Genomic DNA, 27295 nt, shown 5'->3' with positions numbered 1-27295 from the left:
TGCGTGTTTGGAGATCTGTTACCCAAGAGGCTTTGAGCTCTGCCCGAATGTATTGGTCCCAGGCAATTACGATACAACTGAGGAAGTCCAACCACGAAACTAGCTGTCTGGATGACTAGTCTTGGATGTGTTGGATTATTATTCAAGATACCAAAGATGAGAATCTTTCCTTCTAGCTGGACTTAGTGCTGGCTTCCGGTTGAAATCTATTTATCCTTCTGAAACACCCAGGATTTACTGAGCCATGTGTTTGTTTTTTTACCGCTTGCCCGTATCCTCCCGCCTGGAGGCTGTCAATCCTTGCGGCACAAACTGTAATGTGGCATTCGGACCGAAGCCCCCCCTCCCCTCCCCTTGCCGTGCGGTTTCGAGTTCAGACCAGAAAGCTTCCAGAAGTGTGGCGGTCAATGCTTCGGGGCACAGTGATTCATCAGATGCCCTCCCCTGTGGGGAGCCGGGCTTCATGCGCTTCATTCTTCCTACTCAGCCAGCTGTGCTTCGATTAGCAAAGGTGGCAGGCACTACCTTCGGGGGGGGGGGCTACCCCCATGCCTTCTCCTCCCTCCCCCCAGAGGTTTCCCTGCCTCTGTTAAGACCGAGTCTTAACCAGAATGGATATCCTTATGCTCAGAGGCCTGGTGGAGCCCGAAGGAGAGGTGCTATAAATAAAGCTTCAGAGCACAGCTCAGTGGCTGCCTCTGTGGAACGGGGGCTGGAAGAATTCCAGGAAAAACACCTCCCCTCCCTTCTGCTTTCCGAAAATAACTCTCGCTTCCTCATCCTTCCCGCCCGGCTCGCAAGAGGCTAACCTTTCTGACAAGCCCTGGAGCGCTCGAGTGACTCTGGGGACCAAGTCGCTTGTAATCCTGGGAGGAAGCTCACGCCGCCTTCAAGAGGTTCTCGGGTTTTGATGTCCTGGTGTCTCCTCCCCCTCCTCCCCCTTTAGAAACCTTTTTTTGCTGTGCCGGATTGGAAGTGATGTTGAGAAACGAGGGACGGAGATGTCTGGGGTGTGTATGTGTGTTTCCCCCCCAAGTTTCCAGGGCAGAGTTGTGAATTTCAAATACCAGGCCACTAAGATTTACTCCTCCCCTCCCTGGCCAAGTTCCTGTTTATTTAGAGCAGGCTTGACCATGCAAGAGCCCCTGAAATAATTTTTCTGGCTTCAAGGGGCCCTGGAAGTAGCCCTTGGGCGCTCGGGTGGCACAACCCCCCAGAAGGGCCACTTCACTGGAAGTGACACCAGGCTCGAGGAGAACTGAGAGAGGAGAGACAGGAAGCGGTTTAAGGGGGTGGTAGGCATGCAGGGTCTTCCCCTCCCAGGCACAGAAGCCACAAGAGAACTCATGCTGGGGGGCGGGGAGTGTAATGGGAGCAACCAGTTCCCTATCTTGTGGCTGAGTCCATTAAGGCAGTGGTCCCCAACCTGCGGGCCGCGGCCCGGTATCGGGCCGTGAAGGCCATGGCGCCGGGCCGCAGCTCCCTCTCCCCGCCCCCCCCCCCCGCAGTAAAAAACTTCCCAGGCCGCAAGCTTGCGGCCTGGGAAGCTTCTTACTGCGGGAGGGCGGGGAGAGGGAATCAGGGCCGGCCGCGCCCGTGTGGGCACAGCCCGATGCACGGGCGCGGCCCGTTGCGTGGGTGCGGCCCGATGAGTGGGCACGGCCCCGATGCCCTGCCGGTCCCCAACCTCAGAAAGGTTGGGGACCACTGCATTAAGGCAAGAGAGCAATGGCCACAGACCCCCTCTAGAGCTCCCCCGGACCCACAGGAGTTGGGAATCCCCGATTTAGAGAATTTATATGCTGCTTTTTAATTTCTCCCCCTTTCATGTTTTGATTTATTGGAGGAAATTTCTGTTATCCGAGTGGGCTGGTTTGCCTGGTCTGCCAACGTCCAATGAAGGATTCCACGTGTAGGGAGAACTTTATGGCAGTCAAAGGGATCTCTGTGGCAACGATCCGAGAATTCCTCTTTTACAACGTGATGGACAACTTTTGGACATGTGCAGGTGTCTTGATTATTACCGAAGCATTCCCTTTGTATCCATATAAGCCCATTTTTGTGTAAACACCTTTGGCCCTCATGTAGCTGATTGACAGCTTTCTGTAAGCTTTGCAGTTCCCCTTGTCTCCCTACGTTGACAGTTCCGCTTACTCAGCTGCGTCCCCAGACTTCTTGCTACACATTTTGCTCCCTTACCCACCTTCCCACATCCTACTCTGCACAGTAACCTTCTGCATACTAGCCCAAGTTGAAGTTCGCCTGTAAGCTGAAACTGTGCAGTCTTAAAATGGTGCTAGTTTTGTCGATCTTGCTAACTTGCCTGTCGGTTATATCCTACCTTGTTTTGACCCGGAGGGTCCAGGCTAGCTGATCTTGTCAGATTCCAGAAGCTAAGGAGCGTCAGCCTGCGTAGTACTTGGATGGGAGACCACCAAGGGACTTGAAAACTCCTCTGGGCATGACATAAGTGACCTGCAACTTGACGACACTTCCTGCTGCCACCATATCCTGCCTTTCTGTCAATATAGGAATGCCCAAAGGACCCATCTTGTTTCCCGCTTTTAAAAAGCAAAACTTGGACAGCAAGAAATAAGTGATACAGCTCAAGCTGACCTCAGAACAATATTTTAAAATCTAGCAACCGTACAAATGCCTGCAAATAAAACCGCAGTCAATAAAATCTACCGAGCCAGCAGTATGCAGGCACCCAGCGGACAAAGCAAAGAACAGACAGAGAAACGATAATTCAGGAGAGAAACTGTCTTGGCGCAGCTGCCGGAGAATATCTGATTATTGATTGTTCCCCTCGGAAAGAAGTGGGTGCCACTGAGCCAGGGAGTCACTGTGTTGACTCTGAATGCAGGTGTCATGGGCCAGTCAGCTCCAGCGGAGCAAAGCAATGCAGAGGACCCCTGAGATAAAATCAGTCAGCAGACCTGGCCCAGAGCCACGGCCTGTGACAGGGACGCTACAGGAGAAGGGAAATGGAGAGTCGCAGCCAAGCGCCAGCACCATGGCCTGTCAGCCCTGAGTTGGCAAGAGAGAGTCATCTAGCTGCCAGTTCACCTCCCTAGTCATCTGACCCTCGGGGACAGCGTGGAAGGAAGATAAGGAGGGGACTGCAAGACAGGAAATGCAGTGCTCAGCTGGCAGCACAGACCCTGCTCCATGTAAGCAATGAGGATGAGTGCTTGCAGGAGCAGGACTGAGGTGGCTGGCAGGGGCTTAGCGTGGGAGGAAGTGGATGTGTGGAAGCAAGGTGCCTGTTAGTTACTGACCCTGCCTTGTCTCTGTCTGTGCCTTAGACTGTGCCTTAGAACAGGGGTAGTGAACCTGTGGTCCTCCAGATGTCCATGGACTACAATTCCCATGAGCCCCTGCCAGCAAATGCCACATTGCAAGACTTTAATGCCCATAGATGTGAGCTTCCCAAGGCCACCGAAGTGGCTTTATGTGCCTAGGGAGGGGTTAGAACCCAGGACTCCCCGATGTCCAGTTCAACAGTCTGTTCGCTACAGCGGCTGGATGAGAAGGGATAATGCTAGTTTCCAGGGAATTTGTGTTCCAGAAATCTTCCCCCCGGGGAGTAAGGTGACTGAAGCTCTTTTTACACGATGAAACAATTTGAAAGCACTTAAATTTTTTGAAGCAAATCTCAGCCCTCTTGAGACGGCAGAAGAGTTACAGGCTCAGGCTGCAAAGGCGTGCGGATTCCAGCACATGAGATTACTTGCTTTGACACATCGTTCCCCCCACCCACCCACCTCACGCAAGTTGTTTCCACGGCCTCATTTAAAATGGATTCACTCCCGGAGAGTGGTGGGTTCGTCGGCCCACAAACTGCTTTTTAAGATCTTTATAATGCTTCCATAATCAACTCGTGCCTCTTCCGAGTAGTGTGGTCCATCCTTTGGCACTTTCCTTAACCAACACGGGAGGTTATGCACAAACAAGAAGAAAAAGTGTCTCAATCATTCCTGTATGTTTCAGAAGAATTCTTATAGTTCAACTGGAGGTCAACATTAAACTGAGCAAGACAAAAAGTTTCTCGTCTTCAGAATCTTTAATAACTAGTATCCCATGTAACAGCTAGTTTCGTGGTTGGACTTCCTCATCCTCAGTTGTATAATAATTACACACAAGCAATACATTTGGGCAGGGGAGCTCTGATAAATGTCACTGGGCCAATGTCACCCAGCAGGTTGCATGTGGAGAAGGAGTGCGGAATCAAACCCTGGTCTCCAGTTTAGAGGCGTTGCTTTTAACCATTACAGCAAATCCTGACACCCAGCAATATGATCGGCAGAAATCCGGCAATTGTAAAATTTCAGTCTAGGGAATAAATGGTTGCAAACATGGATACAGTCAGTTCCACCCGAGATTCATAACCCGATAAACACCAACAAGAGGCCCTCGGGATTTGACTTGCCCCATAAAGTATGGAAGACAACTAATAGAATTTGAAGACGCTTTGGCAGTTGTGCACATTTTTTTGTTTTAATAGAGCAAAATTACAAGTCCTGAATGTGATTGTGTTGTAGAACACCAAGCTGTTTTCCGCTTGTTACAGTAATGTGAGCATCGTGCTTTCCAGGGAGATGTGATGGAGCCCTTTGTACTCTTCCCAGCTGCTGTTGACAGGATTGAAAACTTAGCTATTAGTATTTAGAGGGATTGCCTGATCTGTCTGCACAACCATTGGACTTACTTGGTTGCATATTTTCTATTATTATATATCCTACCTGTGTTTAATTCTGCCACGGAATAATTAATAATATAATGATTTGATAAACTTTGGGCTAGACTGCAGAAACTGGGAAAGGAGTCTATGCTTGTTCTGGGACTCCAAAATATAGGCTGAAATAGCTTCTGCACGTGGGCAGTGAAACCTGCTGGATCGTGGGAATGATGATGTCATCAAAATACACTACTAGAAAATCTAGTTCATCGAAGGGTTTCATTGACCCTGTGAGGTAGCAAGAGAAATTGCTGTGGCAAACAGAGGAGGGTGGAAGGATGAGTAAATTTCCAAATGGGCCAAGCAAATATCCTCATTCATTTCTTTATGCGTTTGTCGCCATTTTGGTTCTCTGATTTTTTGCATTAACGCTGTTGATCTGCACGGATTGTATACACACGCATTCCTTAAACAATGGCATTCAGACCAGCAAAGGTGAATCATATATATGCTAAATGTTCTTAGATATGTTATAATGCTTATTAATTGGTGCATATTAAAAAGCGAGCTTGCTTCTGGGAATACGTGATCCGTCAAAACAGAACGGCAGGGGGATAATCGTGGGATAGGTTCCCACGATTATCCCCCTGCGATTATCCCCCAATTAGGATCTAAAATTCAGAGCGGGGAATTTTTTTTTTTTGAGGGGAAATAAGCCAGTTGAATAATTTGCCATCATCCCTCAATGGGAGACCGTTCGGGAAGGCTTTCTTAAGAGCCTCAGCACGTATTGTATGGGTCGATCAACACCCTTTTCCCGTCTTTCTGAACCTAGCAGGAAATCTTCATTGGGGCCCGATTGTTTCTTGCAGGAAAACCTCCACGCCGTGGCGGCGGGGAATAAACCCCAGGCTCGTCCAGAGGATGTGTTTTTATTTTGATTGGCAGGCGCGGATACGGTTTTGTGTAAGGGCTGGTGATTTTCATAGAAAGAGACCCCGCCGTGGATATCAGACCCCTGTTGTAGGCGGTCTGCTTAACCTTCCAGCCATGGGGTTTACGAGTAGAAAGAATTTTGGGGGAATACTGTACTTAGTGTTGCCAGACCAAAGGTAAAGGCTATTTTGTCTCTTGGCAAAGTTCTGAAATGGAGGGCGTCCATTTTGCTCTGTGGAGCTATGGTGTGTTGGTTACAGAGGTCCTCTTGAAAAGTAAAGGGTGGCTTCCAAGGTAATATGCATCCATACAAGTTTCCAGAGCTGTGTGCCACCAGAGGAGGCCAACGTCTTGTTGGAAAGATGTACCACTTCTGCATACCCAGTACGTGGGTTTACAGGGCAACATTTGAAGGCAGGAAGGGACCAAGTGCTATAGTCTCCACCCTTGCCCACAGTTCCGCATGTTTGTTCCTCCCATGCAAAACTTTACTTTTCTGGGTTTGGGCTACCTGCCGAATTTCAACTGGTAATGAAACTCAATGCAATGTGTCCTCCTGGACTGAATCGAGACCTAGGTTTTCTGTCTCATTACCAGTGCTGATTTGTCCATGCCCACAGCCCTCTATGCATATCACACCTAATCCAATCACACCTGCTATAGCTATTTGCCTGTTAATGTCATTTGTCATCTGGAATCCAAGAGATAAGGACAGATGGACTGACATTTCAGCTGTATCTGAGGCAGTGAGCTCAGGAAAGCTCCTCCCCAGCCACAGATTCTGTCAGACTTCAAGGTGCTCCTGAACACTTGCTTTTGTGTACGCACACGGTGAAGCAAATTCATGTAATTGATTGGCAGGGCCAGCATGCAAAATTCCACCCCCTTCTTTGCATATTGCCCTTTGCCATTGGACTCAAATGTTGTTCTGCGACTTCAGACCAATGTGGCTCCACACCTGAATTGTGCTGAAAATACTGTGGGGATGTCAATGTGAGACCCGGCCACTAGGTGGCTTCTCTGGCTGTACAGCACACTGAAGCACCATTCCTTCCAGCTGCCGGCGTAGCAGCTTTCATCTTTTATTGCGCTGAAGACTCGTTTTCCGCAAGGTTTAATGAGTGCCAGAGTTCCCCAAAGCTCAGCCCTGGCGGCTGTGCTCAGATCTGGGGCCAGTGTACGAAAGGGCTCCTGAGCAGCTGCAGAGTGCCTTTTCTGTGCTGCCAGGCAGCTACGGGCTCCCCACACATCAGAGGGGAGGGGTTGTGACTTCAGGGGCGGTAGGGTGGCGTTTCTAGCGGGACTTGCACCGTTTCCCCCAGAAGTGAAGCACCAGAGATCTGCAAGCATCAGGCGCAGTTCAGCGGCCTGAAATTCTTGCCTGTACAAGATCAGTGGTCTGTTGCCATGGGGGGGGGGCACGTTTTTGCGTGGATGCCCACCTGCGGGCCCCTGACAGTGTTCAGGGTGGGGTTAATGCACGCAACTAATTTCTGGAAAGGTTTTAAAGCACTTCATAGAAACCCAGAGCTAGAAGGGACCTTAAGGGTCACCCAGTCCATTTGGCCACAGCCCTTTTAGGGCCCCCTGCGGTAGGGTGGTTGCTTACACGGTGAGCTGGACTTAAAAAGGTCTAAGCCAGGGGTAGTCAACCTGTGGTCCCCGAGATGTTCATGGACTACAATTCCCATGAGCCCCTGCCAGCAAATGCTGGCAGGGGCTCATGGGAATTGTAGTCCATGAACATCTCGGGGACCACAGGTTGACTACCCCTGGTCTAAGCTAAGAGTGAACTCACTGTACTTTACGTACCTTATCTTTTATTTATATTTGAGATTGAGATGAGACAGATCTCTAGAACATTTGGCCAAGAGAAGCATGAGCGTCTTTCCCCCCTCTTGAATAAATTAATTCAAGCACACACAAAGGGATGGATGATACAATTTCTTTTCTTCCCTCCCTCCCTCCCTCCCTCCATCCAGGTGCCTCGCAACAACCATAAACTATAACATGCCATAGTCAGTAAAACATAAGAGTAAAATCCCCCTCCCCAACCACCCTCACACCCCACCGCTCAGTTCTCCTGGGAGCTCATTCCACCAAGCAGGTGCCAGGGCCGAAAAGCCCAGATCGAGGCCAGGCGAACCTTGGTCGAGGGCCAGGGGTCATCCCTTCTCTCCTTTCTGCTTCCCCTACTCTGGTAATGAGAAGTTGGGCATCATCGAACACTAACCCCACTGACCCATAATCAGAATTCTTGCGTTTTTAACTGCGAACTGGTCTTAAAGGTAAAAGTAAAGGTATCCCCTGTGCAAGCACCGAGTCATGTCTGCCCCTTGGGGTGACGCCCTCTAGCGTTTTCATGGCAGACTCAATACGGGGTGGTTTGCCAGTGCCTTCCCCAGTCATTACCGTTTACCCCCCAGCAAGCTGGGTCCTCATTTTACCGACCTTGGAAGGATGGAAGGCTGAGTCAACCTTGAGCCGGCTGCTGGGATTGAACTCCCAGCCTCATGGGCAGAGCTTTCAGACTGCATGTCTGCTGCCTTACCTCTCTGCACCACAAGAGGCTCTGAACTGGTCTTACATGTTGTTTTTATGACTTGCGATTTTACAATGTTAACTTTTGCGTGAATTAATTGTCCGTCGGCTGCCCCGAGCTTGCTCTGCAGGGAGGGCGCGGTCTATAATTTAAATAAAGAATACGATGCATTTCCAATAATGCCAAATTCCATAGCAGGGTCCTGATTTCAGCAACAGACACTTTAGCGCAGACAACAGTCCCTAATAATTTTTCCAGCTCGGCTGCCTGGGTACAAAAACCTTCTTCCCCCTTCCCCCCCCCCCCACCTCGGTGGTTTGAGGACCTGTGTTCTTATTCCGCCACCGGCTTTTAACCTCCGGCCTGTTTTCACTTTCGTTCCCTCTTGGTTCGCCGCAGCTTCATCGTAAAGCAGAGTGAATTTATTGGGCAGTTTGTCCCCCGTCGCCAGAAAGGCCTCTGTTCCCCAGAAAGGTCATGCTTTGTTTGGTTTCTTGCTGCTGCGGTGACAGCGGTGCCTCATCCTAGTCCTCTAGACATGTGCCCTTAGCGTGTGCGCTCCCAGGGTGGGCACCCTTGGCATCCTCTGCAGCCCAAGGGCCGTCTAGGCAGGAGGGAGGGCGGCCGGAGACCAAGCAACCTGGAGGTGGGGGAGCCGTGGGGGCTGCTCCCCGTTCCAGAAGTGATTCTTGGGGGGAAAGGAGGCCTGGCGAGGCAGAATCTGGCCCTGCTTCTCCTCTCTCGGGCAGCCGGTGAGGTAATTGGACGGCTTCCACATAGTTGGAAAGTGAAAGAGAATTAATTTGCCGCACAGAGAGAGGGAGAAAGAGAAAGAGAGAGAGCTGCCAGCAACCACGAACAGAGTACATCCTAACCTTTTTTGCTTTCTGGTTCATTTTCTTTGGTGCTCACAGCCAAGGTTTTGAAAAAATGTCTTTCTTTCTTTCTTTCTTTCTTTCTTTCTTTCTTTCTTTCTTTCTTTCTTTCTTTCTTTCTTTCTTTCTTTCTTTCTTTCTTTCTTTCTCTCTTTCTCCCTCCCTCCCTTCCTTCCTTCCTTCCTTCCTCCCTTGCTTCCTTGCTTCCTTGCTTCCTTGCTTCCTTGCTTCCTTGCTTCCTTGCTTCCTTGCTTCCTTCCTTCCTTCCTTCCTTCCTTCCTTCCTTCCTTCCTTCCTTCCTTCCTTCCTTCCTTCCTTCCTTCCCTTGGGCTTGAGGAAGGGAGGGAATTGGGGCTTGTTGGATTTGCTACCTCTTGGAGGTGGGGAGAGGCAAACTTTGAAGAGCAAGACTGTGGTTCAAGCTGCAAGAAATAACTTCATTCTCTCTCTCCCCGATTCCTTTTGTGTTGCCTGCCTCAGAAAAAAGCAGAAGCCGCTCACCGGATCCTGGAAGGGCTGGGACCTCAGGTGGAGTTGGTAAGTCCCGATCCCCCTCCCCGGGGAGATTTGCCTGTCTCCCTCTGTCTGTGTCTTCCGCCAGTTGGGGAAGATTGCTCTTATTGTGTTTTGTCTGGCGTGCCCCCAATAACCATGATTGGTCTTTCTCCCCGGCCCTAGTATTGTTTGTTTGTTGTTTGTTTTCCTTGAATTATTTTGCAATTTTTCAGTGTTGCTTTTCAGTTTTGACGTTTTTGCATTCCCCGCCTTTCCGGATGGAAAGGCAGCATCAGAAAACGTTTAAAACAGAAATAATAAAATCTATATCTACAGGGGGGAGAAACGAGCCGTTTCTGTTTCTCTTCCTCTCTCGTCCTTCTGTCCCTCCCGCCCTCCTTATCTCCCAGCCTTGGCGTGCTGGAGGGCAGCCAGAATGCTGTGCAGAAGCCGCCAGACTCTCTCCAGACGAGCTCTCAGGGACAAGTCCTGCAGGGAAGGTTTCCCTTGACTTTCAGACACCCGGCTGGCCCACTGCCAGGGCAGGATGCTGGCCGGGTGGTGTGCAAAGGACCCCGAGGCAGCTGGCCAAGGACACCACCCTGTTCTTCTCTCCCCCCCCTCTTCGGTCTCTCCTCCCTGGTATTTGCTGGAAAGTGGGTCAGAGGGGAATAGGGGGCTGGGCTCCTGCAGCACTTGACTGCTGACTTGCCCTTTACACACACACACACACACACACACACACACACACACAGCAAGGAAGTCTCTCTCCCTTTTGCTTTGATCAGCAGTGGAAATTCAGTGATGCATTTTTCAGATTAGAGTGCAACCTGACAGGAGCCCTAAGCGGGCACGTTGGACAAGGTGGACTCCGGCTCAGGAATGTTGACGTCTCCTTCTCGGGCGCTAAGCAGAGTTGGCCTCAACCAGAGCCAGGGCTTTTTTGGCTGTGGCTCCTGCCTGGTGGAAGGGGCTCCCCAACAACGTCCGGGCCCTGATGGAACTTCACAAGTTCCGCAGGGCCTGCAAGACGGAGCTCTTCCGCCGGGCCTACAGTTGCGGCCAAACGGAATCAGAACTTAATTTGCCGGGCCTGTCTCTCCTCTCTCTCTCTCTCTCTCCCCCCATCTCCTTCTCCCAGACTCCACCAGCCTGGTTCCTTATGATTTAAGCGAGTCAATTAAAACCAAATAGACCAGGTGCAAGCAAAACAATTTCAAACTTAAAATTATGGACTGGTTTTATGATTTTGTGGGGGTTTCTTGCTGCTGCGGTGACAGCGGTGCCTCATCCTAGTCCTCTAGACATGTGCCCTTAGCGTGTGCGCTCCCAGGGCCGGTCCGAGGGTGGCGGGGCACAAATCAAACTAGAAAATAAATAAATAAGAAAGTCTATGGCAGGGGTAGTCAAACTGCGGCCCTCCAGATGTCCATGGACTACAATTCCCAGGAGCCCCTGCCAGCGAATGCCAGCGAATGTAGTCCATGGACATCTGGATGGCCGCAGTTTGACTTCCCCTGGTCTAGGGTCTCAACACCGAGGCAGGTCATGGCAGACTACCCTGGAGACTCCTGCTTTCAAACCTGCAGGGCTGCCTTCCATCGGGCTTTCTCAACCAGGGTCTCGTGAAAGAGTTTCCCGAATGGGTGGGCGTTAATAAATTAATTTTTAAAATCTGTTTTTAAATGTGTTAAAAGTCATTGCGTGATATGACCTTGTATGGCCATTTTGACCTACCCACTTCCTTCTGGAATGGCCAATGATGGGCCTGGAGGGGGCAGGAAGGGGAGGGGCCCCAGGTGGGCGTGTCCACAGCTAAGCTTCCCAAACAGTCTTCACGATCATCCCACCAGCTTGAGACATCCTTGTTAGGGTATACCGTGATTTAATAGGTAATAGTGCTTGGGCAACAGATCTCGATCCAAACTCTAAGCATGTCGGGATATTTCACTTAGAGGAGGCCAGACGTCAGGTCGAGTATGAAGTACTTCTGCTTGTCCGTACTAAACCTACAGCTGGGTGGTATCGTGATTACTGCAGGCTTTCTCAACCAGGGTTTCGTGAAACCCTGGGGTTTCTCGACAGCCCTGGAAGGGTTTCCCAAACGGGTAGGAGTTAATTAGTTCTTAATATATTTAAAAAATTTGTTATACATTTACCAGGCGATACGATTATATACGATCAGTAGCCTGGGACATCCAGGTTAGGGCATATTGTGATTTATCAGAGTATACAAAGTCAAAAATCCCACGCATCCCCTCGCCTTGAACGTGTTCAGTAACTTAGCATGTGCGTAATTACCATAGGGAGGAGCGGTGTACAAGTGACATCCTACCCAGTGGAGCATAATTCTTCTCGTCCCCTTGCGCCCCTTCCCCTAGCTGGCCGTGGCCCCGTGGTGACTCCTGTGTCCCCTCTCCGCAGGGAGCATCCGTGCCTCCGCTGGCTTTCAGAGCACGGCCTTGCAAACAGTCCCCGTCCCCAGGCTTTGAAACCTGCGTACAAAAAGGGAAGAAAAAGTGCCCGTAGCATCTCTGTGCGCTGCGCAAGGGTGACGGGTGACGTGCCTCTCCATCAGCACAGCGTGTACCCAGAGAAGGAGAGGGTGGCTTTGTGTGCGTCTTTATAAAAAAAAAAAAAACCCACACAAAAAACCACCATCCAGCAGTATTGGCCTTTTGTCCACGATTAAATTGTTCTCACCTCGAGAGACTTTGTTCTCTGTCGCCCCTTTAGGGCTTCCAGCCTCTCCGAATTAAATGCCAGTACCGCACTCTCTTGGCTTGCCAGTTCTCTCCCTGGTCTCTCCCCAGCAAGAGCCGTTTTTCATTGTGTGCCAGCAGTAGCGGTGGGGGGTTGTGCTAGACTGTCACGTAATGTCTTCAGTTCCCGGCAGGTGTACCTGTAAAACGAAGCGCCAGAGTCGTTCACCAGCGTTTAGAACGGGGGCTTTGTGAATTCCACCTGTGCAGAAATTTGATATCTACCGCCAGGCGTGAGAACTTGAAAAGCCTCCCTGCGCTTCTAATCCGGAAGGTGGCAAAAAGTCACCGAGAAAAGGGGGGGGGGGCATTGTGCAGAAAGCTCTAGGGCCCTGCGGAGTGTGGAGCTTCAGTGTCCCACAGAACTCTGAGCCCCCCTTCTGCCAACTTAGATTCTCTCCGTGGACATAAATGGCATAAATGTTTCAGAATCACATTTTTCTAACTGCAGAATTCCAGTTGTGAGGGGTCAGAGCCCCAAACGGTCTGGGACCAGCATATCTGCGGGGGTCACCTCTCCCATTATCCCCCTCCCCAAAAAGCACCTAAACCTGCTCAGGGTCTCTGGCCCCAAAGAGGTGAAATTGGCTTCAACTAGGGCCAGTGGTTTTTTGGCCCTGGCCCGGTGGAATGCTCGGCCAACGGAGATCAGGGCTCTGCGGAACCTTAATCACTTCCGTGGGGCCTGCAAGATAGAGCTGTTCCACCAGGCCTGTGGTTGAGGCCGGGAATATAACGTCTGCGTGGCTGGCCTTCCCTAGGGAAACATCTACTGCAGGCCTTCTCCACCAGGGTTTCGTGAAACCCTGGGCATTCGTGACACCCCTAGAAGGATTTCCTGAACGGGTAGGCGTTAATTAATGTTTTAATATATTGTTAAAATCTGTTAAACGTTTATTGGGCAATGTGACCCTACAGGGTCATGTCGGCATGAACCCCCCCCCCTCAAAATGGCCAATGATGGGCAATCAACAAAAAAATTAAGTTACGCTTCCCTGTCTGAGGAAGTGAACCAGCAGAAATGGCTGTGATTAACAGATGTGATTAATCGCCGTGTGACATTTCGGTGGAAGGAAGGCTCAGATGCAGCTATGTTGCATGCTATGAAATAGTTCTGAAAGTGTCGAGTGGGTGGGGTGGAATGTCCCCGTATCCTTCTGTCCAGTTCATAAACCCCTTGAACTTAAAACAACGAACAGAGATTCTTCTCCAGAATGGCTACTCTCTCCTGCCCCCCCCCCCAGATACAAATCCTTCTGTTGCACAAACTATTCTCCCCCCCGCAAATATTAATCCCTCGCAGAGCAGCTTTAATCTTGGGAGAGAAGAAAACTCCGGTGCGGTCTTTCTCCCTGACCTGCTACTTTTCTACAGGCAGGGAAGGCATTTTCCCCACCCTCCAGAAGTGAGTTGGAGTTCTCGAAACACACCCACCATCCCCCAAACCCTTTCGCCTTGACTGACTCACCTCACAGCCTGCGCACCCTTGCCGCTCGTTCTGCAGGCGAGGAGAATGAATTGTGCCGGGCCGGAGTCTGGCCCTTCTGCGGCTTCTAAGTGCTTGATGGATGTAGCCATCGGGAGTCCTGGCCGCCTGAGTCACCTGGAAGGGGCCCAAGTGAGGCCGTCCTTCCGACGGATGATTCATAGGCTAAGTATCGCTCTTATCTGGAGGACGCCTGGCTGCGGACTGGATTGGTTAGGGTGACCTCCGGGGCCTCAATTGGACGGCGTCAGCCACTTGCTGCAGGAATAAGGGGCCTTTTTTTGTTTGTTTGTTTGTTTCTGGCGCTCGTGCTCAACGCTCACCGACGAGTGGGAACGGACCCAAATTGATCGAGGCGCGAGGCATTTCCTGAGCCCCTCCAGCCCCACTCCTTCTGCTTATGGACGGGAGCTCTTCCCGGTCTCCGGCAGAGGTCGTCTCAGCCCCCTGGTTTCCAGCGGTATTTTTCCGAATACCCCTTTGCCTTTTTGGATTCGGCTGAATACGGAGCTTTTTGGCTTTTTTTGTGCGGGGTAGTCAAACTGCGGCCCTCCAGATGTCCGTGGACTACAATTCCCATGAGCCCCTGCCAGCAAACGCTGGCAGGGGCTCATGGGAATTGTAGTCCACGGACATCTGGAGGGCCGCAGTTTGACTAACCCTGGCTTCTGTCCCCCTTCCCAGGCAGCTGTGTCTCCTTTGCCCGAGAAGTGGGGGAGGAAAGAGTTTGTAGGTGGGGAGGGATATAAAGGGAGCCGGCGGGGTGCCTGTCCTTGTCAGCTGTTATTTGCCCACTCTCCCCCCTCCTCCTTCTCAGGCACAGGCCTAGGGTCGCAATGTGGAGTCCGGCAGTGCCAGCTCACCTCTGTCTGCCTCTTGTCTTGAAGACCCCCAGCCATAAGGGGGCTGCAGTTTATCAGCACTCTCCACCGCCATCCTGGGCCCTGCCGTGCTTGCCGTTACATCTTCCCCCAGAATAGACAAAGACTGTAGGTCTTTATGGGCAGTTCTGCCTCGCCCCACTCTGAACTCATATCATGCCCCTTGACCAATTAGTGAAGGTGTGCACCTGATCAACTCCAGGCAACTCCCTGGAGATCCATCTCATGGCCGGAGATGAGCAGAGGTCATTTGCCCCGGCTTTCCTCTGCCCAGCAACCTCCGTTTTCCTCCGGTGGCCTCTCCGCCAAGTCCTGACCCCTGGCTTCTCTGCCGAGCTCTGACAAGATCGTCCTCGCCTGGGTTAGGATCGTCCTGCACCATTTTGCTAGCTCTGACCCAAACACCACAACACAACGAGCAAACCCGAGAGTTCTTCATTGGCCTTAGAAGCACAGCACAATGTTGTGTTTTGCAAGTGTGGGCGGGAGAGATGATTCATCGCGTGGCGTTCTGGTCCTTTCAGAGAGAAAAGGCTTCACGCGAATGTTCGGGAGAACCCCGGGTCTTGCAGAAACGAAAGGGGGTCGCACCGATTTCCACGGGCCGTGTTTTCCTCCGCCCCTGTCCAAAATAAGACAAACCTCGATTTGCGGTTCTGCTAGCCTGAGACGCTTCACGTTTCACTTGGTCGTGAGCCCGGCCGAAGCCCCTGGGGCTGACCCCCCCCTAATAATATGACATAGAACAGCAGCCCGGGTCTGGCGTAACGGTTCGTGGCTTGACCGATGCCGAGGGAGTTGCCTCGTTGTGTACGCGCCCAGGTGTGCTGCTTGCGTCTTCTACGATAAAAGCGAATAACAACCAGCCCGCCTCCCCTCCCCCCTCTCCCCCTCCTCCCCCCCCCCCAGCGCTCACCGTGTTCTGCCGTGTGGCACACAGACCAGAGAGGAATTACGTTGCAAATTGCTTGTCTCTGAACACGCTTGCTTCAGAACAGAGAGCCCTTGCCTGCACTGTGACTCAACTGAGCGGCTCCTGGGGGAGAGCAGAGGAACAGAGAGGAGTCACGTCGGAGGGCTCGGTGTCGGAAGGATGACCCAGCCGCTTGGCGCCGGAGCGGCCGGGGCCTGGGGTGCCGGGAGCTCTCCGGGAGGCAGCCGCTGAGCGCGCCGCAGGCGACTCCTGATAGGCGCAGCCAATTTACGCTTTAATCTTCTCCTTTTATTTCAGCCTCTCTACAACCAGCCCTCGGATACCAGGCAGTACCATGAAAACATTAAAATGTAAGTAGGAGCCCGGCCCCACCTGTGCGTCCCCCCTCCCTTTCTCCCCCTTACTTTCAAATGTCAGGGCAGAAGGGCAGATGAAGGGAGGGCAGGGGATTTGCCCCGCCGGCACAGAGCTCTCTTCCGCCCCCGACCCCCACCGAGACGGAAGAGAAGAGGGGGACGTCCTTCCTTCCACCCGGTTCTCGTGTCTTGCATTTTCTGCCTTTGAGGCTCGGAGCGACACACTGTCTTGAGCGGTTCATCACTCGGCGTCGGCAGAGGGTCCACAGGGATAGCTGACGCAATGACAAAGTTTCTTTGCTGCAGAATCATTAGGTTTGGGGGGGGCGAGGGAGGGGAGCAGCTGTTGGGAGTTGGGGAAGCGGAAAGGAGCGGAGGGGCAGGGGGAAGGGGGAAAGAAGCGGAACCATCATTTACACCCTGGAAGGTAGGGAGAGATTTGCGTGTGATGCAGGAAATCATTAAATCCTTCCCCCTTGTGTTCAAGATCAGGGGACTTACAGAGTCCTTGCTTGAAAGCCCCGATATCTGCCATCTCAGAAAGGGAGAGAAAAGGATATCGCTCAGTGGGAGACCCTACGCTTTGCACAAAGGAAGCTCCGGGTTTGCTCCTGACCCAATCCACGTTTCTGTAACTCTGAAGCTAGACTGCTACATTGTGGTCTTCATGGGATTGCCCTGGAAGACCTTTGGAACACCAGATCTTAGCCGTGATGGCTGTTTTGTCGAGACCCCTTTGACGGAGGGGAAAGATAGGAAGGGTTACAAATGTTTTGACAAACCCTTTGCTTGTTTAGTCTCCCGTCACAGGTCTCCGTGTGAACGCATGGACGCGTTAAGCTGCCCTGTACCGAGTCAGACCCTCGGTCCATCCTGATCAGTATTGCCCACTCTGATTGGAAGACGCTGTCCTGGGTATCAGGAAGGCAGTGGCCTTTCACATCACCTGCTCCTTTTAGCCAGAGGAGCCAGGGGTTGAAGTGGGGACCTTCTACACGCTGAGCAGATGCTCTGCCGCTGGGCCGCTGCCGCTCTCCATACTCTACGAAGGCTGAGGCAGAGGCTGCCGCTCTGTTGTGCAGACAGAGTCCGTGGCAAGTCAGAAACTAGCCTGGCATCTGGGAGGTGGCGGGATGGCTCACCTTTCCCCCTGCTCTGCTCAGTGGCTGCTTGCAGAAGGGGTTTGAAAACGAGGAAGGCACGCCATGGCCCCTCTCACGCGTGGAATAAAGTAGGACAAGCTCCTGCAGCTGGGGAAGTTTGGGGGAAACTCCTCTTGTGTGGGCAGCCAGGGAGGGCTTTTGCCCTTTGGCCTCTGTGGGAAATCAGGCACCGGTCAAGACGGACTTTAGATCTGCCGCAGGGCTCCCCTGACTGTTTTTGTGAAAAGGCTCCCCCCCCTTTAAATCTCTTGCATGCAGCTCTCTGCAGCTTAGGGATTCTCAAACTGCGTTCAGGGTGCCAGAGACCCTAGGGTGCCTTGCCAAGTGCCTGTAGCGATGACCCCAGAACACCCATCCGCAGAGGCAGCTCCTCCCCGCAGTTCTGCACGAGCCCGTCCTGTCCTTTTGCTCGCCGTCCGTCGGGGAAGAGGGGGTGTAATGCTGCCGATTAGCTCATTCATCGGAAGCTCGATGCGGAACGAGCTGCCCTTGGAGAAGGCCGCTCCCTCCCGTCTCTGCGTGCTGCAGGTGTTCTTCTCAGCCCTGACCCACATAGAGGGTGTCTCGTCCTGCGTCTCCTCTCGAGTCGAAAAGGAAACCCGTCGCAGGAGTCGATGCAAAGCACGCCTCCCATTGAAGACCGGGGGACAAAACCGTGCCTCTGGCAACGGAAAAAGCAGCCGCGGAACACGCTGTCCATTTCAAGACCCCCTTGGAGAAACGGGTCTCGCCAACGCCACGCTGGCAGCTCTCGGAGGCCGGAGGCCGGGGTGGGTCTGGCCCTGTTTGGCAGGGCTTGCGTTTCCTCTAAGCCGGCCCTCGACGACAGCCTGCCCGGTTCCAGTCCTTCTGAATTACCCAGGGGCAGGAAAAGTCTGTTTTTGAAAGTCCTGCGTCTTTTCAGTCACCGCACCGCAGGAAGAGGAGGTGAAGCGCCGTCTCTCCCTAAGAAGAGCCAGGGCAAAGATTCCAAGTCCCTGGAGATTGTAGCGCTGCCTGAAGGGGGTCAGCCTGGGCCCCGTGGAGATACCCGAGTGGACTGCAGGGGTGATGCCCGCGGACTCCACCTTGCTGAAGCTCAGCTCTGGCAGCGAGGGGGGGAAAGAAATCGGCACATGGGCATGGAAGTCTTGCCAGAGAGCCCTGTTAGAATCGGCTGCTCTCCCACACAGACGCACACCGCAGATCATCTTTCACTTTTGACGTCTCCGACCATTTCCTGCCAAGTTTCCTCTGCGGTCGCTATGGACTAGAAGCTTGATTTGAAAACAACAACAAAAAATGAAATAGGAATGAACAAAAGTTCTCGGAAGGTCTGATCCCACTCCAGCCACAGAGCTGGGGAAGGGCTGTGTGGCTCAGAGGTGTAGAACATCCACTAGGCATGTCAAAGGCCCCCGGTTCGATCCCCAGCATCTTTCGTTAAAAGGACCAGATGGTGGGTGATGGGCAAGAACTCCCTTTAAGGCCCCAGGGTGTCGTGGCCAGTCTGAGGATGGCGGATTCAGTATAAGGCAGGTTCATATATAGTCATAGAGTTGGAAGGGTCCTCCTGGGTCATCTAGTCCAACCCGCTGCACTGTACAGGACACTCACAACCCTCTCGCTCACCCACTGTCACCTGCCACCCCCTTGAGCCTTCACAGAATCAGCCTCTCCGTCAGATGGCTCTCCAGCCTCTGCTTAAAAACCTCCAGAGATGGAGAACCCACCACCTCCCGAGGAAGCCTGTTCCACTGAGGAACTGCTCTGACTGGCAGGAACTTCTTCCGGAAGTTTCGACGGAATTTCTTTTGCATTAATTTCATCTTATTGGTTCTGGTCTGGTGCTTCTGGACTCCCAACTTCCTTCTGTTTTGGACTAGACGGCAAACGCTTCTTCGGGTTTGTGCATCCCGCCGTGGCAGTTTGCAGCCTATGCTGCCACATGTCGGGGAAAGCACCGATCCAGAACGCAGCCAGATAATAAGCAGAGGAAAGGTCTCTCTATGGGCGCCTGAGTGACCACTGCTGTGGTCATCCAGGGAGCTCTGAGCTTACTCTGAATCACTCGCAACTTGCATCCAGGCCAACAGGTCGCAAAACCGCTGAAAAACTCAACTCCTTTTAGCTTCGGCTTAGTCAAACGTGGTCTGGCGACTTTGCCCCTCTGTGTATTTCTGGCATGTTTGGTTTGTCCCCCTGTGGCTTCTTCCCGCCTGCTGCAGTCCTTTCTCGGGGTCCCCTGGCTGCTCTGCCTTGCCCTGCTCTTCCCCAAACTCTCCTCCTCCAGTTGCACTGCCCGGCTCACCAGCTGTCCTCGGCCTCCCTCCCTCCTCCCCCTCCCTTTGCCAACGTGCTCCCTCCGCCGTTGCTGATCCCTGATCCCGGCCCTTTGATTAATCCAAAGGCTTCCTGTGTAATCCAATACCTGAGATAAAGTGTTGGACCACCGAACAGGCACCCTTTTGTCTCTTGCGTTGGCTCCGGCTCCTTGCCTGGAAAGCCAGGCCTGTTGTATCAACGCGGTCTTTATCTCCTCTCCCCTCCTGTGGGCACCAGATTTGGGCTCTAATCGGGACACGGCCAGGGTAGAATTCGTGCTGTTAACCCTCTGGAGGCGAGCCAGAGAGATTCCAACGAACAAGGGCCAGATAACTCCGGTGCCAAATTTTGTGCAGACTCCTTCCGCAGGGAGTTTGGAAATGGGCCCAGATGTTTTAAGGTGGAATTGTTGCCTTTCGCTCACAGACTCCTCGTGATAGCGCGACATTTTTCTGCACCGGTCAGCTGTTCATTTTTGCTCATGGGCAAAAGCTATGTCTGATGGGCAGTAGGTTTAGGACGAATGGAAGGAAATGCTTCTTTACACCGACAGTGATAAAAACGTGGGTTTTTGCTGTCGGAGCAGGTGGTGATGGACACAGGAATAAACAGCCTTAGAAATGGGATTGGATAGATTCAGGGAGGGCAGGTTTGGCTTCAGGGCCTCCTTCCTGTGCTCCAGATGCAGCACGATGGAAACAAAGAGGTCGGCCCCAGAGCAGCTCAGAGATGCCTCCTCCAGTTCTGCAGCTTCGGCTAAAAGAGCTCGACTCCGGGCAATCCAGAGCCTCATGAGCTGGTGGTGCTGGCAATCATGTCCTTCCAGTCCAAACCACGCGAGATTCATTCTGTGCAACGTTTTGGTGGCAGCCCAAAAAGTCCAGAATTTGCCTGACTGTAACCTTGATGAATTGCGTTCACACACACCAAAAGCCTGCCTCCCTTGGGACAGTGGTGCCGTCTCCTTGCCTCATTTGCCAAGGTGAGTCTCTGCCCGAGTCGGGTGGGCCTCCCTCCGGGGGTCTCCAGTCCTCCTGCCATCTCCGTTGATCCTTCCCCCGTCCCCAGACACGGATGGAAAGATGCTTGCTGCCGGGGAGCGGCTGGCGCGTCACAGCCCTGACCTTTCCAAAGTGCTGCTCGCAAGCACCGTGCGCCTCTCCCGCTGGGAGGGGTGCGCACACGGCAGCCCTTACCTTCTGCCAGCCGTGCTGCAGCAACACCACCGCCCCGTCCGTGATGCCCCCGGGGACGCAGCATGTGCTTCCTCCGATACGTGGCCTGATTTAACCTCCTCCACAACGGTTCCTAAGTAACAGCGGCGGCACGTACCGAAACGCCAGCTGCGCAGTGCGCAGTGCGCAGGCCGAGGCAATTCCAAGCGGCCTCTGGAACCCAGGAGCTCGGGAGTCTCGAAGGAAGCGAACAGCTCCAAGATCGCCAAACGCCTGGCAGATCCCCACTGCAGAAAGCAGCTGGGCTTTTCTCCACCTGCCCAAACGCATCTTCTCCAGGCTGAGCGTAATCGGAAAGCCCAGACGGCTCCGTCTTCAGCCGCCGGAGAGAGGGCCTTGCCCGGTCTGCCCCCCTGCTCTGCCCCCTCCCCTTGACTTCGATGTCTTCTTCCGGAGATGGAGAGATGGTCTAGCTGCCCCTGGCCTCCGTCTTTGGCCAGCGGCCCCTTTGGGAAAGAGGAGCACTGATCAACTCGGCCGTCTCCTCCAAGAGGAGGTGGGAGGCCAGGCTCCTAGGGGGTCCTCTGCCACTGCCGCTTCTCCCCCTTCTCTTTCTTCCCCCTCCCCTTTAAGACCTGCCTCAACTGCCTCCCAGCAGCGTGAGCGCCTTTAAAGAGCTGCCTGTGCCGCGCCTTTAACCTCCCGGGGTTTACGCTGTGGGCGGCAGAGCTTTCATGTCGCTTCTGTAGCTGCAGCGTGTTTTCCCGAGCACATGTCAGAAGAGAACACCCACAGGTTTGCCTCCATGTGCTCGCACGCTCCTCTGCGCTCAGAACGGCTTGCTTGCGACATCTCGGCTTCATCCCCCCCCCCTCCCCCAAGGTGTTTTTGGTGCTAATTTAATTTAATGTTGGCCTTTCTTCCAGAACGGAACGGAAGGCACCGTCCTTCCGACTCCCAGGAGGAGCGTAGGCCGGGCAGCAACCAGGCCCAAACCCTTTTAACTTCAGGGCGCGTTTTGTGTCCTCTGACCTCCAACGGTAATCCAGGCCGGGCAGAATTTTGCTTTCGGCATCTTTCTTTCGAAGACTGAACAAGAGGAGGATTAAGATGGGCGGCTGTGTGAGTCTGTCTGCAGCAGAAGAAAAGAACAGGAGGCCAGGAGCAAAGATGGAGAACAGGCTTCCTCGGGAGGTGGTGGGTTCTCCATCTTTGGAGATGTTTAAACAGAGGCTGGAGAGCCATCTGATGGAGAGGCTGATTCTGTGAAGGTTCATGGAGGTGGCAGGTGACAGTGGAGGAGTGAGAGGGCTGTGAGTGTCCTGCCAAGTGCAGGGGGTTGGACTAGATGACCCAGGAGGTCCCTTCCAACTCTGATTCTAGGATTCTATGATTGTAGCACCTTGAAGATTAACAACAGCTGTGGGGGGGGGGAAGAGCTTTTGGGAGTCCCTGCTCAGTTCTTCAGATAGGCCAGGATGGGTGGCCCTGTTAGTCCATCTAGGAGCAGAAAAGAGGAACAGTCCAGGAGCACCTTCTAGACTAACCAGGGGATTGGCAGCCATGTCGGTCGGTCTGTAGCAGTAGAAAAAGAGAGAACCTGTCCCTGGCTATCAAAATCAGTTAACAATATATTTATACAATCTCTATTTTAATGATAAATGAAACAACCAGAACGGACTCTAGATTTTGTTCCGTTTTCAAAGTAGACCTTTCATCGGTGGTTGTTTCCTCCTATGATTTTGAAACTGATCCTAGAAGTTTTCAATATTTCAACCAACTCCCAAGTTGTAATCAAAATTCTATGCTTATAATACCGGCCTTCAGCTGGCAGGGATGGTCCAGATACCACTGGTCCCAGTTGATTCTGCTGTCCTTCGCACTTCCCCTAGCTGGCCGACGTATTCCTTAACGGGGAGAGCCTCTTCTGGGGACCGGTGTTTCTAATTCAGGCGGTTAGTTCCTGTTTTCCGTTTGAAGGGAGGAAAAGGAGTCTGCTACCTGCCAAGTTCCACCTTGGAAATGGAGTTCTATTTTTACATCAAAGCCTTGGCGGTCAAACCAGGGGAAGGGGGGAGGGGAACGGCTCTCGAAGCACCGATTCGGCATTGCTTGGGGAGTTCATCCTTTCATGCCATCCCGGGTAGCTGATTCAGAAAGGCAGAGGGAGGAGGAGAATATTATGGGCCAACTATGAAATGAAACGGCGCTGGAAGTCATGGGAGGACAGTTTCTTGCAGAAGGAAATCCAGCCAGAGGTCATCAAAGGTGACGTAGGGACACATCTTTTAAGGGACTATATCAGGGGTGGCTAAGCTGTGGTTCTCCGGAAGTCCATGGACTACAAAGACCATGAGCCCCTGCCCTGCTGGCAGGGGCTCATTGTCCTTGTAGTCCACGGACCTCCGGAGAGTTACAGCTTGGCCATCCCTGAACTGTATTCCTCCGTGCATGTCTGTCGCTGCCCTTTCCCAGGCTGAGAGCTGAATGAGCACTAAGCGATCATTGGAGGGGGCTGAGCTTTTATAAGTGTTCACAGGAGGCTGAATCTGTACAGGACCATGGAGAGCTCCCTGAGAAGGCAGGTGTTGTCCTGGTGCATCTCCAGAGCCTAGCTGGGTGTTAGTATCCCCAAGCTTTGAGACTCCTTAAAGTAGAGAAATCAGGAATTAAAAGAATATTCTTTTCCTACAAAACAGCAAACTATCAATATGTATACAGAAAACTCCTCCACGTGTTTTTTATTATTGTTATTATTTATTTATTGTTGGCATTTCTCCCAATGAACTTGCCACCTGAGTGCCGTCCTGCAGACGCTGGAGGGTGAGAGTTTCTTGCAGACAATTTCAGTGAAAAAAGCATTGCCCTTCACACTCGTCTCTGAAACCGGCTTTGCAGCGGCAGGGGGCTGAAGGCGAGACCCCGTGCTCCCAGCCACGTGCATAGGGACTCATTCGGCCTGAACAATTTGCTGCCTTCCAATAAATCCTGCGTTTGTCCTTCCCTGTTTTTAGAAACCAGGCAATGCGGAAGAAGCTGATCTTATACTTCAAGAGGAGGAATCATGCTCGTAAGCAATGGGTAAGCAGCAGTTTTATTTTCTCCTTTTCTGTTGCTGATTTTTGGTGTGCTACGCTTGAGTTAAACAACCTTCCATTAAGGGCTTTCATTGTACCAGCTGGTACCTCCGTACCGGGGTTGGGAAACCTCATTTTACTGGGCTGGCATCACTCAGCTGTGCATTGACAGCACACACACCTCACCCCCCCCGAAAAACCCATCATCTATCTGTACTCATCTATGTGTAAACAAAAACATTCAGGGGGGAGGAGGGGCAACGACCCACCCTTAGAAATCCTTGCAGGTTGCATTTTACTACTTGCCCTCCTGAACGAACTACCTGGGATCCTGCACTGAAGCCTCAGGACTTTCTTTGGGCCCGGAAGGGTGCCCAGTGTGGGCCTCTCTGATTGGCAGGCAGTATACAGCTTCTGGATTGGCCACCTGTTCGGACGCTCGCCTGGTGCCCTCCTTGCCTGGTCAGCGGGTCTTTCCACCTTTCTCCACTTCCGCTTCTTGCCACATCCAGCCACTGAACGTTTTCATTCCCCGTTTTTGATTCCAGTTTCTCTAGGCCAGGCTTTGGGCGACGGCCGCATGAGGTTGCCCCACCTGTTTTCTTGCCCTGCCCAGTGGTGCGTACAGAGTAGTGCTGGTGCGTCTTGTTCTTTGGCAAAAGGAATATTTGGCTATCGCTCCCCCTCCGCTCCTCCAAAAGCTCACGGCAAGTGATTTGGAAGCGATTTCGTTGAAGGGATAAAGTTCGGAGCTTAGCTAATTAACAGAGCAGAAGAGATGCCGGTCGGCTGGAGTCCCCCCGTGCCAGATGGATGCTCAGCGTTGTGAGGTGCTGAGCAAACAGAGGCGAAAGCTGCCGAATCCTCGGCTGGATTAATTGGGCATTCAAGCGCCACTCTTTTATTTTATTTTATTTTATTTTTGCTTCTTCCTTGGCGAAGAATCAGCCACAGCTGGGGCCATGTGGCGTTTTGTTCTTGGCTCCTGACAGATCTGTCTAGTCTCGTGGTTTGTTTTGTTTTTTACCCTGTGCTTCCTCCAGACGGCTCAAAGTGGACTAAACGGTTCCTCGTTCCTTATTTGAGCCTCAGAACAACAGTCCCGCAAGGTAGCTTGGATCCGGTGGGATCGTCCTTGCCAGAGTCACCTAACAGGCTTCTGTGGCGGAGTGGGGATTCGAACCCCGGATCCCCAAATCCTAGCCCGATACGTTAGCCACGACACCAGGCTGTCCCAATTTTTTTACCCTTGAGAAACCTCCAGGCTTCAAGACACGCCCACCCAGGCCCCTCCCCTTCCCACCCCCTCCAGGCCCATCATTGGCCACTTTGGAAGGGGGTGGGTGGGTCAATATGGTCATGGCATCCAATAAATGTTTAACAAATTTTTAAAAGATATGAGCAATTAATTAACTCCCCCCCATTCAGGAGACCTTTCCAGGGCTCTCAAGAAACCACACGCTTTCACGAAACCCTGGTTGAGAAAGCTTCCACTACACAGAGTGTTATTCTACAGCTGTTGGGATTTTGAGGCCCTGGCTCTGTACTGAGGCTGCCCAGCCCCCGCCGTTGCTCTTCGCTCCAATCGAGAGCAGAGACTGAAGAGGCAGCCTAGAAGATCTCTTGAATCGGTCAAGTGAGCTTGTAAACTGTCTTTAAGACAGCCTTCAAGGGCAGGTCTATGTAGCCGACTCTGCAGTAGTCAAGTATTGATGTGACAGACCCATGACGTCAGCCAGTGCATCATGCCAGCCCTTTCAATGTATGCTTTCCCCTCTTGAGTGCAGGACAATCAGGGCGTGTCTCTCCCCCCCCCCCCTTCCAGAAACACTCAACTTGGGGCTGCAGCATAACTTTTGGAGGTCTGTGTTTGTACATGGAAAATCCCTGCTTCTCTGAAGGTATCTGAGGAAGTGGGCATGTGCACAAAAGCCGATACCTTGAATAAAGCTTTGTTGGTCATATAGGTGCTCCTGCACTCAACCTCTGTTCTGGTGCTTCCGACGAACACGGTGACCCACCTATGATAAAAATCAAATGCTATTTCAGAAGTGTATCAAGTGCCCTTATGCTCGGGGTGGCCAAACGGTGGCTCTCCAGATGTCCACGGACTACAATGACCATGAGCCCCTGCCGGCAGGGGCTCATGGTCATTGTAGTCCGTGGACATCTGGAGAGCCACCGTTTGGCCACCCGCAGCCTATGCAAAACTGGAGTTTGTTTTGGAGGCTCTGTGTATGTCGGGATGGATTGAGCGCCTGATTCAGTCGTCGCCTTCCCCTCCCCTCCCCTCCCCAGGAGCAGAAATTTTGCCAGCGCTACGACCAGCTGATGGAAGCCTGGGAAAAGAAAGTGGAGCGCATTGAGAACAACCCACGGCGCCGAGCCAAGGAGAGCAAAGTGCGGGAATACTATGAGAAGCAGTTCCCCGAGATCCGGAAGCAGCGGGAACTGCAGGAGCGCATGCAGAGGTTAGTGGAGGCACGTTCTGGAAGGGAGGGGGCTGGGGAACGGGAGGGAACAGGGGGGTGCGGGAAAGGGCTTGTGTGACCCAGTCCTAGTTACCCAAGAGGCTTTGAGCTCCGCCTGGATTGATTGGCCGCATCCTATTATTATACAACTGAGGAAGTCTAACAACGAAACTAGCTGTTAACCCAGGATCCTAGTCTCGGTTGTGCTTGAGGATTATTATTCAGGATATTGAAGGCGAGATACTTTGGTTTAATGTCAGCCTCCGGTTGAAATACCAGACTGTGTTACGACAGTTGAAACGATTTCTTTGAAAACTGACGTGATTTATTGAGCCGCGTGGATTTTTTCCTTATTTACTCTTGTTCTTGTGCTCTGAGCCTGGCTCCAGCTCCCTGAAAGCCCGTGTCCATGGGCTAAAATCACCATGAGCCCTTGCCAGCATAATACTGGCAGGGGCTCATGGTAATTGTAGTCCACGGACTACGCAGGCTTAAGGTGATTGTAATCTGCAGCCTGCAGGGGTACATGGTAATTGTAGTCCACAGACTATGGAGGCTCATGGTAATTGTAGTCCACAGACTATGGGGGCTCATGGCATTTGAAGTCCACAGACTACATCTGCCCCACAGCCCTGGTCAGTTATAGCTTTGCAGATTTAACATGTCTGCCTTGTTGCCTTGAGTTCCAAAAACTGCAACCTGGCACTCCATCAACACCAAACACCCCATCCCGTCAAGGAGAACAGCATCGCGCCTGCAACCAAAGGGCCACAGGAGCCTGTCTCCTAGGGACGGCCAACTTCCGCACAGCATCCTTGTGGTTTTCGGCCACTTCCGGAAGCCTGGTGCTCTCCTTGCGGCGACATCCGTGCCTGGCGGCCGGAGCTCTCCCCCCTTTTGGGTAACGCTGGCTCCTTGTTGCGCGCCAGCTGCGCCCTCAGGATGCCAAGCGCCAAACGGAGCATAAATGTTTCAGCGCATTCTCTGCCGTTTCCCAGCAGGGTAGGACAGAGGGGCAGCAGCCTCTCCATGTCGGCGGCGCGCAGTGAGCACGAGGTCTCGGAAATTATCGACGGGCTCTCGGAACAAGAGGTGAGGCTGGGTCCCCCTTCCCCTCCCTCGTGCCTCCGCTCCTCCTCCTCTGTTCCTTCCTTCCC

The 27295-nt window shown here is 52.6% G+C and overlaps 1 protein-coding gene and 1 long non-coding RNA gene across 11 annotated transcripts in view; one reads left to right on the top strand and one right to left on the bottom strand.

The window, feature by feature from the left end:
* The window catches only part of NCOR2 (nuclear receptor corepressor 2), a 243644-nt gene that overhangs the window by 109220 nt on the left and 107129 nt on the right, over window positions 1-27295 (top strand). For 9 of the 10 annotated variants that reach the window (XR_013226418.1, XM_077309348.1, XM_077309341.1 and 6 more), the window contains exons 7-11: window positions 9515-9571; window positions 15890-15942; window positions 23605-23671; window positions 25966-26138; window positions 27137-27230. Coding sequence is in view for 9 of the 10 variants with exons in the window: in XM_077309348.1 (XP_077165463.1) it covers window positions 9515-9571; window positions 15890-15942; window positions 23605-23671; window positions 25966-26138; window positions 27137-27230 (444 nt within the window). In the remaining variant the exon portion in view is untranslated. The remainder of the gene's footprint in view (window positions 1-9514; window positions 9572-15889; window positions 15943-23604; window positions 23672-25965; window positions 26139-27136; window positions 27231-27295) is intronic. The other variant, XM_077309342.1, reaches the window with a different exon arrangement.
* LOC143823233 (uncharacterized) lies at window positions 11064-16554 on the bottom strand. The gene is made up of 4 exons (XR_013226419.1): window positions 15997-16554; window positions 15575-15694; window positions 12233-12431; window positions 11064-12024 (listed from the first exon to the last, which is right to left on the bottom strand). It is a non-coding gene; the product is annotated as an uncharacterized LOC143823233 (long non-coding RNA).

Source organism: Paroedura picta, chromosome 13 (genome assembly GCF_049243985.1).
Source record: "Paroedura picta isolate Pp20150507F chromosome 13, Ppicta_v3.0, whole genome shotgun sequence".
In the NCBI taxonomy this organism is placed as follows: domain Eukaryota; kingdom Metazoa; phylum Chordata; class Lepidosauria; order Squamata; family Gekkonidae; genus Paroedura; species Paroedura picta.
This window is presented reverse-complemented; position numbering and strand designations above follow the sequence as displayed.